Here is a 10386-nt window from a genome sequence, read left to right on the forward strand (position 1 = left end):
GCCGGGAGGCAAACCGGCGGACAGACACAGACACAGACAAGACACAGACAAGATTTGCGCCGTGAACAGGTTGGACCAACCAGTTCACCCTAATTCGTAGCATGGTGTCGACCTGTAAGAAAAAGCTTAGACGACAAAACACTGCAGAGAACTGCTGGGAGGAGCAAGCTTCGCCCAAAATATAGTATACTCTACACATTCAACGGAAAACTTGCCTTCTATATCCAATTCTCGCTCACCTGCGTAGCCAAGGGAAGAAAATAGGAAGTGATGCTATCCGCCCAGGTATTTATAGGGGATGGGGCGCATCACACCCATGCCACGGAATTACTCTGATATTAATACCTTGACTCATCCTGCCACCAGGCGGAAGGATATTTCATTGAGTGACTAGCATAGTCTCTCAAGTGAAATAGAACAGAAGACGTGGATCTACCCAAGTCAGAAGTAACCTGTATTGATCTTCGGAGCGCACGTCTTCTGTTCTATTTCACTTGATAGACTATGCTAGTCACTCAATGACATGTCCTTCCGCCTGGTGGCAGGATGAGTCAAGATATTAATACCCCACATAAAAAAAATACCCCACATTATTTCCTTTTTGGAATCCTTATTCTCCACCCGCACAGTAAGTGGCGGAATGCACATCCAATTGTTGCAAACGCCATTATACCAGAGAAGAAGAAGAAGAAACTGCACTGTTTTCCAAGTTGTAGTGGGAGGACCACTCACCATATCATAAAATATTTGTAATAACTAACCCAAGATAGACCACAGCCTGTCGTTTCTAATGGGAACAAATGAGTAATAGTGGGCAGGACAAGCAAGGAGGGGGGCAGAGCCAAGCACTAGCTAGTAAGATATTTGCATATTTCCGTTGTGTGACGCCTACTCCGTGAAGTGCACATGTGCAATAACTACATTCGCCTTTGCACCCCTAAACAACGTTGTTGTTTTTTTACTTTGGCAAAGTGTAAACTCTACAAAACTTAGTCCACTCTGTTCGTAACAGATTATAGTTTTGGGAACAGAAAACGGTATTGATATCAAATGTTTAATGGTTGAGAAAATGTCGGCAGAAATCTATATTTCTCCATCTTCTTCCACTGCCGGCCACAGAGCTTCCTCCATCACCATATTTGGTAGTGAGTAGAAACGCCAACTGGATGCTTCACACTTATACATCCGGTGGGATATCTGATCTATCTATGATATCATCGCGTGACTCAAAGTTTACTTCAATAGGATGGTTATTATATCAATATTTGCGCATAAAGGCCTTTCCACCGCCTTTTCTTTCATAATTCATTTTACCGACACAAAAATATGTCGAACGAACAAGTTATCTGTAGGCACTTATAACATTGTATCGAAACGTCATGTTGCCATCACGGTTGTCTTATTTAAAAAATATATATGGTATGACTACTCGCATAACTAGATTGCAAACGTGTTAATGACATCAACTTGGATTATTGTATCTTTCTAGAAATGTTTGATTGTCAACCAGTTGTTACTTTTTACGTTATCATCATCTCCCTTGAAAAATGACACTACATCAATGTAGATGCGACTAAAATATGACCAAGTAGGCATACACTAATTCTCATCATATAACTGGTATTGGCCATTTTATAATGCCCTCCCCCTTTCTTGAATTCAATGAGCTTGACTTCCAGTTTCCGTTTGCATTGTAGTGCGTCGGAGAGTAAAATGGGAGTAGAAATCGAGACCATAACCCCGGGTGATGGTAAGGAAAAAACAGTAAATATGATTAAATTAGTCAAGAGGATGTTGCTAAATTCAAAATATTAAGTCGTTAACACAATACATAGCTAATTCTTTCAATTTCTTCCATCTTTTAGGACAGACATTTCCCAAAAAAGGACAGACATGCGTTGTGCATTATGTCGGTGAGTCAGCAAGCTAGCCACTTGCTTGATAGCTTAGCTAGCTATTGTCAGTTATCCACTTACGTCGGCAACAAAGTAAATGTTATTTATATAATGTGTGTAATCTGCCAAACGGACATTGTCTCATAACTAACAATTAGTTAGACGATTTGCTTAGTTAATTTAAATAAAGTCATTTTTCTACGGTTAAAGTAGTTGTGACGTTACACCCCAGCTAAGCTAACGTTTGTAGCTAGTTGCCATACTATTACTTGCAAGCTAGATAATTGACAGTTTTCTTAAATCAGTGAGAATGGATTTAATTAAGATGAATGTATCTTTAGCAAATAAGTTGGCTAGTTAGCCAGTAGCCGATAATGTTTGTCCAGTGGACTGTAATTAAATATTTTAATCCATGGATACTAGCTAACAATTTGGGAGGGGACATAATGTAATTTAGGTACACTGCTGTATTTATTTAATTTAACCTGGCAAGTATAACTAACGTTTATCTTCTCTCAATCCTACCGCAGGCTCACTGACTGATGGAACCAAGTTTGACTCTTCCCGGGACAGAGGAAAGCCTTTCAAGTTCAAGATTGGCAAGCAGGAGGTGATCCGTGGCTGGGAGGAGGGGGTTGGCCAGGTAAGAAGGGTCTCCTGGGTGTGTTTGCATTAGATATCCCCATCATTCTTTTGTACGATTTGCACCACTCGTTTCAATCATTTAGAAAATCTAAAAATTGGCTTGTGGGTGATTTGCAAAGCCATTATAGGGTTATATTAGAGGTGTCTCGACAATAATACTATGACCTCTCTTTTTGGTTCACCTTCCCCACAGATGAGTGTGGGCCAGAGGGCAACTCTGACCTGCACGCCGGACTTTGCCTATGGCAGCAAAGGGCACCCTGGTATCATCCCACCCAACTCTACCCTCATCTTTGACGTGGAGCTGATGGGCCTGGAGTGATGTTTGTGTGCACTTACATGTTTAATTCCACTCAGATTTTCAGGGTGAGACAATTCTGCAGACAAATATCCTGTTCAAATTGCACTACTACATTGTTGGAGTACATTATAGCTGTATGAGCTTAAGTGCTCATTGGTGTGTTTTAACAAGCTTTGGTGCTCATCTCTCATAATCCCCTATGTCGTGTCTGTTCTGTTAACCACAAAATTGCATCCCTGTCCCCTTCTGCAGGTTAACTCCTATCTCGGGAACATGGACGAAAAGGCAAAAGGAAGATAAATGCACTTGACTCCTGTAAAAGACTCACATCTACAGCTTCACCACTTCACTCTCCTTTCCATTTACATTCAAATGTGTCACTTGCTTAAAATATCTTATTCTTGATATATCTTGTAGTAGAACACCCTAACAAGTCATAGGCCATACCTTTCAGATGTCATGTCATTTTATTGTTATGTATGTTTTTATGGTCTTTTTTGTTGTGAAATTTGTAAGTCATACCTGCCATCAGGGGTAGGTACTGACACAATTTTGGATAAAGTATCATTATACAAATATTCAATTTGATCTCATTCTTGTGGCTCTGAGTGGCCTTGCTTTTCAGAAAATGTGTTATTGTGGACATGATAATTGAGAGAAAAAATGAATAAATTACTTTCCCAAAATGGATTGGAGTAATGTAATTGGATTGCAGAAGTTTACTGAAATGAAAACCACCCAAAATGTTTTCGAAGTCAGCAATCAAGTTTTCAAGATATAACTTTAAAAATACATAAATACTGCTGGTATGATTGCTGACATTCAAAATATTTTGGGACTACCAACAATGGACTAATGAAACAAATAGCTATATAGTTTTTTGGGTGGCATTTTCATTTTAAATCATTTTTTAAAAGATTTGGTCAATATATATTTTCCCCAGTAGCGTTACCTTTCTGTATTAAACACTGAATTGACAAACAAGCGTGGCACACACTTGGTAAGGCCAAATATTACATGTGTAATTAAAGATGGTCATTATTATAGTGCAGAACTCACATGCTGGCAGGTGTAGTTATCCTCTCAAGCAACAAAATGGGTGAATTTTTATATGGTATGTTTCAATAAAATGATCACCCTTTATTCACCAGTAGGCTTGACCTTGTTCTCTAAACTAGGATAGTTTGGTCTGATTTCTCCAATTTTCCTTGTATCATTGATTTAATGCTGCACAGTATCTGACAACTGTATACCAATTATTTCTAGTGTTGCTCTGAGAAGTGCTGAGGGCATGTTTGAACACCATTAGTAATCACAAGGGAATGCAAAATAGAGACCCTTTGTTTTGGGCCAAATATCATTCACAGTACTATTCCATAATTGTACCATAAGATTTGTGAAGTTGCATGATTTTGTTTTCAGAGGAGGATTAGTAAAGTGCTAAAACCAGATTTGAAGGAACTTGTTCAGCAAGCTATGCATCTGTAAAATTAAATTTCCCCAAACACAGTGAGTCAACTCTCACCCCATTGGTTGAAAACAATTGTTCCTCATCCTTTAGAGCTTTTGACAGGATGTTCTATCAACTTCAAAAAGAGACTTTGAATTTATTTTTATTTCATATTGATTCCCAGGCGTGTCTAATGCATCCTTAATTCTCTCAGAGCACACTTCAATAGATGACACACAAAGGCAACTTTCAGTTTATTTTCAAACAGAAGAGGAAATACATCCAGACCTATTTACACTTTGCATTCTACAGCTTTTTGTGCAATTTATCAACCCAAGTAAAGACATTTCCTCATTGCTTTTTCCTCATTGATTTTGACCACTGAATTTGAATAATTGTCGTCAATGTAGCATTAGCGGCACGATGTGGCTCTAAAGAAGACTGGCATGGTTAATGTTTGATGACATGCAAAGCCACTACAAACTTAAAGTAGTACAGTATAGTCCCAAAGGTGGGAAAAAAGTGCAATGTTTGAAACAAATATCTAGGCTAACTATTGATCATATTCTTAATTGTAAACTGCGAAATTTAGTAAATGGTATATGTGCCTTAACAACAATAAATACCTAGTTGGCATTTTTTATGACTTGCACTGGCATTCAGCATTTGCATGGATAATGACAGTGCTAGTCTTATTCAGAATGTTTATCTTATCCTTGGACTATAAATAAAATGAATGAAACCAGAAGATAAACTTTGGATCCCTGAAATGTAATAGATTCTCTATCTCTTGGTCGTTGTGCAAACACGTGTATTTTTCTATCTATTTTCTTGAGAAAATAAAGAATTCAAAGACATTCAACTAGAACTCCTACTCAGATCCCTCATTCACTTAGCTCTAGAAACTAAAATAAAATGTTGCTGATGTTTCTAACAAGATGAACCATATTCACCCCAATTTCAAAGACAACACTAGAAGATTCATGAAGCATACATCAAAGTCTTCAAGGTTCAAATGTAGCAAGTCTGTTTAAAGTGAGGTAATGGCAAAAGGCTGAACATTTCTCAGGGTTACATGCAATGTACAGTTACGGGAGACACTGTAGACCAGTGTCAAAAAGTCAATTTAAGCAGGCTCATGCATTCCCCATCAAATCACTATTGCATTAGATTTTCTTTGATAGCAAGGCATGATTACAAATCTAACAGAAACAGGCTTGAACTATACAATTAGCCTAATTCCTGTCTGCTGTAACCAATAAACAAAATTCACAAAGGTCAACTGCAATACAATCGGATCATGTAAATCTCAAGTTCATCCTCAAATCAGACGTGGTGGGTGGAGAATAAAAAGCAATAGGAGTTTAAGTCCAAATCAAAGTCTGTATAATTGCCTTTGTGGCTGTGGCTCGTAAGAGGTTGGGGTTGCATGGTTGCTGTGAGGGGAGTCAGGGGACTAAAGAGTAAAGTTGTCAGATATTGTTCGCCCCATTCATGCTTGTGGGGTCATGGCCCCGGCCACATCCCCTGCGTCGCAGAGAGTGAAGGGCCACAGCGCAGCAACCCCGTAGCAGAGAGCCAATGTGGTAGACAGGCATGACTTCCCGCGGGGCCCCATGGCACAGCCAGGCCACTGTTGGCACTACCGGCATGGCCACCGCCAACAGGTCCACCAGGAAGTATCGGCTCCAGAAGTTCCGCTGGGGAGCCCCCTCCTCCCCCTCTTCCCCTTCCACAACGATTTCAACTTCAACAGCCTCCTCCACCACTGTCACGCTCCCTTGCCTCTCTGGTGAATACAATGACACAGGCTTGGGCTGGCAGGTTTGGGCCACTGTTGCCATTATTGTCATCTCCACTGGGCCATCTGGAGGCAGTGGTTCTAGGTTGTAGGAGAGCTGGGGAGGAGGGGAGGAAGACAAGAAGGTAGGGAACGGTTGTTGTTCAGAGTAGGCTGGGGTGATGTCGGTTGTTGCCAGGGAGATAATGCTTAGCTCTTCTCCCCCTCCTTCCTCTGAGACCCAGGTCATGGTGGGGCTGCAGGCCTGGGATCGGACCTCCGGTTTCACATCTGTCACGGGGGCAGCAGCAGCAGCCGCTGCCATTGCAGCCGTGGGCTCCTCCTGAGGGAGGTGCAGGAAGAGGTGGTGATGCGGGATGTAGGTGTGTCCGCTGCACCTGCAGCTGTTACCTAGGGAATGGCAGGAGTGGGAGACAGGCAGGACAGCCCCCCCGCTGTACAGTCTCTCGTAGGCGGAGGAGTGTGGCATGGTGGAGGAGAAAGGGCCACGGGCCGAGCCGGCTGGGTTTTGTTCTGACAGAAGGGCTGCTTCCAGGAGCAGGTGGGTCCGTCCCCCTTCTGCCCGTGCCGCTGCACGCAGGTCAGGCCCTGGGACGTTTCCATTGCGGTCCAGATGCAGGCCCAGATGCAGGCCCTCACTGCTCAGCTGGGTGTAGGTGGTGCTGCGGTTCAGGGTGCTGGCTGGGGAGCAACCACAGGAGCGGGACTTGACAGGTCTGGGTCCCTGCGGTGAAAGGTATGGCTTTTGGTTGTGGGGGGATTTTTCTGGGGTGCCGAGATTTGATCGTACTGTCTCCACAACCTCATGTAGGTGTTGGATCTCCCTGCGCGCCTCCTTTAGAGCAAGCTGGGCCTCCACACGATGACACTCCTCTTCTATCCAGTCCTCTTGCATCCGACACAGCTGGGTCCTCATCTCAGTTATCTCACTGTCCCTGAGAGAGAGAAGGAGAGAGGGGGAGGGGTTTGAGAATATGAGTGCTTCCCAAGGAAAAGTAATCAATGTGTGGTTTGCCTTGAGAGGCATGAGATACAATCCCAGTTTCTGTAGTGAAATGGAAGACCGTTATTGATGTTGCTATTTTTGTAGTCATAGCGTGGTTACATGCAACCCAAGAGCTGGGTTGTGAATGAGACACTTCTATTGGCCATTAGATCTGAAGTATCACATTGATCAGGAACATTCTGCTTGTGTCACAACACATCCCTCCGGACTCACCTGTGCTGCAGTATCTCAACATTCTCCCTTAGCCTGGCTCGCAGGTGTCTGATACACACCTCCTTCTGCTGCAGGGGTGTGAGGTACTGTTCTGGTGTGGGGGGACGGATCCCATGGTTATCACTGCAGGTGGTGTGCTTCGCCTGACACCTGGGTTTGCATAGGGGTGTGAAGGAGAGTGTATAGTGGTTACCAGTTATGCATCAGAGATCAATCATCAGATAAAAACTGCCATCATAACAGAGGCTGGGGAAGAGGCTAGAAGATATCAGTGGGGTCTTTCGGTTTTTAAAATAAATTATGAATCTCAAGACTACATTAAATGCTTTCTCCCCCTTTTATTGCAAGGCAGATGCTGCACCTTTTTCTGAAAACATTTGCTTGGTATTCTTCTGAATCATTTTTATTGCATGATATTTTGGGCTTAACCTAAAAAAAAACATTCCTAAAACAAAACTATGTTCGCTTGTGTCTTGCATATGATGTACAGATGCGGTGTCTTACCTGGGTGTGCCAGGGTATGTCCGGGCTGTAGGACTGCCCTCACTAGCCCTGCCAGGGTAAGTGTTGGTGGGGTAAGTGTTGGTATTGGAGGCATTGCTATGGGAATGGCGCCCACTGCTAGTAGCAACTGACCGCCTGTAACAGAGAGGCTATGTTAATGTTACACATTGATGAGACTCTTATCTTCTGTCACAAACATTAAGAAAACAAACAAAATCAATGGATTGCTTCCAAAAACTCACTCACTATACATGTGGTACTATACTACCCTAACATTTTCATACATCATCACTTGGGATCATCACACAGCAAAAAAAGACAATAGCAAGAGACAGCGGCAGCAGCAGTACCTGCGCTGACCTGCAGAGGGCTTCCGACTGGGAGGAAGTGACATGGGTGTGGACCACCACTATCACTCTGCTGCTGGCTCCAAGATGAAGTCTAGGAAGATGGCTTACAGTTGGACTGTACAATACATAATGTACAAAGATAGAGAAAACAGAGTGGATGTAGACAGGAGATAATCCATTAAAAACTAACATAGAAAAGCAATCCATTTTGTGGACATTTCCTCTACCCACCAGATACCACTTTTAAGGACATAATCTTTGCCATGGTCTCAAGCTGTGTATTAAAAAATCACATTCATCATGAGATAATAAAGTATTTTTTGGTGTGGGGGGGGGGGGGGGGTAGGCCTACTGTTTGTTGTGGCCATGACTGCCCTGCATGTTAGGAGCCCATTGATGAGTAAACCAGTCTGGCCATCAGGAGCCCTTCAACAGATAAAGAAGCCTTTCACAGGACAGACCAGGACAGAGACAGGGCATTCTGTGAGTCCATCGCCCATCTCACTGCTGCACAACCCATCCCTGGTAACCACAGACAGCCGGGAATAAACAGAAATCTTAATATCCACCGGCAAAATCCAATGAACCAAGAGCCAAAAATGACAAATAACATAACAAAACAAAACCAGACCAGTTGGTACAGAAACTGATTTTTAAAAAGTGTTGTTCAAACAGGATTGCAGCATCAGCACATCTGTGGCTGACTGAGCTGAGCAGCCTAGCTCAAACAATAACAGAGCAAAAAAGTATGATCAAAGAGAAAATCTCTGCTGAGCACAAAGCAGCTCAGAGATACAAAGACATGGCATGTCTGTGATATGCCATGTGATATGGTTGTCTACTGTCACTGTGCCAATGGGACATTTGGGGACACAGTACAATTGATCAATACAGGAAAGCGTGGGAGAGCCAGGGATCACAACTAGGCCTACCCTACAGTGGATAATGTAGAGCCCCTGCACAACAGGTGGTGGGTCAAGCAATGTACTTCTTGTGTAATTGTGAGCAGCATCAGACGGCATAACTGGGTTGTAGGATGAGGGTGAATTAACGGGAATAAGGTTTAATGTTGGCTGATCATTTGATTCACATTAATGCCACCTACCTAGGTTTCTGTGAAATTACTGAATAAGGCTGAGCATGGTGCTTTACGTCATCTGTACAATGCAGAAGGGCAAGGAGCGCTGTATAGGCTTTTCGCTCATGAACAAACTGAATATTGCCACTAAAATTGCCAATATTTTAATCAATGTCTTATTTTCCTATAGACGCGTGCGCCGTTGATGAATGGACAAGACGCAGAAAGCCATTAGCACTAAAATTATCAGTTGCATCTCCGTGCGTCACTACGAGAGACATTGACATTATAGAAAACAACTACTATACCATACATTATATGCCAGTGCAAATCTAAAAGCAAAATCCTACCAGCCAACATCACTTTCCGGTGAACCCAAACATTCCATCCAACGTTTGGAATCTTCGGGACGAGGCAGAAATAGGTGACAAACGAATTTAGCCCTGGCTGTGCCCTACATAGGCTACTGGGATTCAATACACCAGCCTCCTCTCTGATGCAGCGATTGCCTGACTCTGATCTCTGACATAGCAGTACACTAACAAGATGATACGATTCCCAACATTTACCATTTTTGCGCAGGCCGATAAATAGTCCTACATCGTGGAGTAGAATATGTCCCCGTCGGACTTGTGTATGGACGCCTGAGAACCGTCACCAGTGGCATGTAGATGGTTACTGTGCTACTGATGTGAGTCCATGCCGGGAGCCACCTGTGTGAAGCTAGCCACAATAGCGGAATTTGGTGTAACGCCTTCAAAATAAAGTGGAATCACGCAATAATTGCACTAGATAATGGTCGGAATGTTATTATATAAATTCAACAAGACAATAATTAAAAATACTCAAGTGACATCCAAGGATTACAATTCTGAAGTTTACACAAATAGCGTCATAGCTCATACTAAGGAACTTTAAATGTGGGAAATCACATCAATATTCAGCCTATTGTAATGAACATTTATATTGCAATGTACAGCCTTACCTATTGCTCTTCAGTCCATGAAATGGGGTATCAGCCTTTTATTTTGAAGGTGAACCGCAAATTCCGATTGTGGCTAATCCTTATTGTGGCTAGCTTCACACAGGCCTGAGAACCTGCTACGAAGATATTTTGGTAATTACGTACAATGCATCGGATTC

The 10386-nt window shown here is 42.7% G+C and overlaps 2 protein-coding genes across 5 annotated transcripts; one reads left to right on the forward strand and one right to left on the reverse strand.

Annotated features, from left to right (window-relative positions):
- The first annotated feature begins 1647 nt into the window (after positions 1-1647).
- Positions 1648-3529, forward strand: LOC129829865 (peptidyl-prolyl cis-trans isomerase FKBP1A-like). The gene is made up of 5 exons (XM_055891852.1): positions 1648-1750; positions 1866-1913; positions 2426-2538; positions 2734-2906; positions 3094-3529. The coding sequence occupies exons 1-4, from the start codon at positions 1663-1665 to the stop codon at positions 2860-2862; spliced, it is 378 nt and encodes a 125-aa protein (XP_055747827.1). The 5' UTR covers positions 1648-1662; the 3' UTR covers positions 2863-2906; positions 3094-3529.
- A 1003-nt stretch (positions 3530-4532) lies between these two features.
- Positions 4533-9973, reverse strand: LOC129829864 (syntaphilin-like). 4 transcript variants are annotated; one of them, XM_055891849.1, is made up of 6 exons: positions 9813-9973; positions 8518-8591; positions 8166-8280; positions 7816-7950; positions 7312-7461; positions 4533-7027 (listed from the first exon to the last, which is right to left on the reverse strand). In XM_055891849.1, exons 3-6 carry the CDS (start codon positions 8207-8209, stop codon positions 5764-5766), a joined length of 1593 nt encoding a protein of 530 aa, XP_055747824.1. In that variant the 5' UTR covers positions 8210-8280; positions 8518-8591; positions 9813-9973; the 3' UTR covers positions 4533-5763. The 4 variants fall into 4 exon arrangements, with proteins under 4 accessions (XP_055747824.1, XP_055747826.1, XP_055747823.1 ...); XM_055891851.1 differs by lacking the exon at positions 8518-8591 and having other exon boundaries at positions 8166-8256; XM_055891848.1 differs by lacking the exon at positions 8518-8591.
- Between the last annotated feature and the right edge of the window lie 413 nt (positions 9974-10386).

This window comes from Salvelinus fontinalis, chromosome 31 (genome assembly GCF_029448725.1).
Source record: "Salvelinus fontinalis isolate EN_2023a chromosome 31, ASM2944872v1, whole genome shotgun sequence".
Classification (NCBI taxonomy): domain Eukaryota; kingdom Metazoa; phylum Chordata; class Actinopteri; order Salmoniformes; family Salmonidae; genus Salvelinus; species Salvelinus fontinalis.

Bases quoted from the DNA above. Each gene is read 5' to 3' on its own strand.
- LOC129829865 (XM_055891852.1), top strand. From the start codon at position 1,663: ATGAGCTTGACTTCCAGTTTCCGTTTGCATTGTAGTGCGTCGGAGAGT. The intron at 1,914-2,425 runs GTGAGTCAGCAA...ATCCTACCGCAG, and splicing joins ATGCGTTGTGCATTATGTCG to GCTCACTGACTGATGGAACC. The intron at 2,539-2,733 runs GTAAGAAGGGTC...CCTTCCCCACAG, and splicing joins GGGAGGAGGGGGTTGGCCAG to ATGAGTGTGGGCCAGAGGGC.
- LOC129829864 (XM_055891851.1), bottom strand. From the start codon at position 8,209: ATGTCACTTCCTCCCAGTCGGAAGCCCTCTGCAGGTCAGCGCAG. The intron at 7,951-8,165 runs GTACTGCTGCTG...TCTCTGTTACAG, and splicing joins CCCTCTGCAGGTCAGCGCAG to GCGGTCAGTTGCTACTAGCA. The intron at 7,462-7,815 runs GTAAGACACCGC...ATGCAAACCCAG, and splicing joins ACATACCCTGGCACACCCAG to GTGTCAGGCGAAGCACACCA.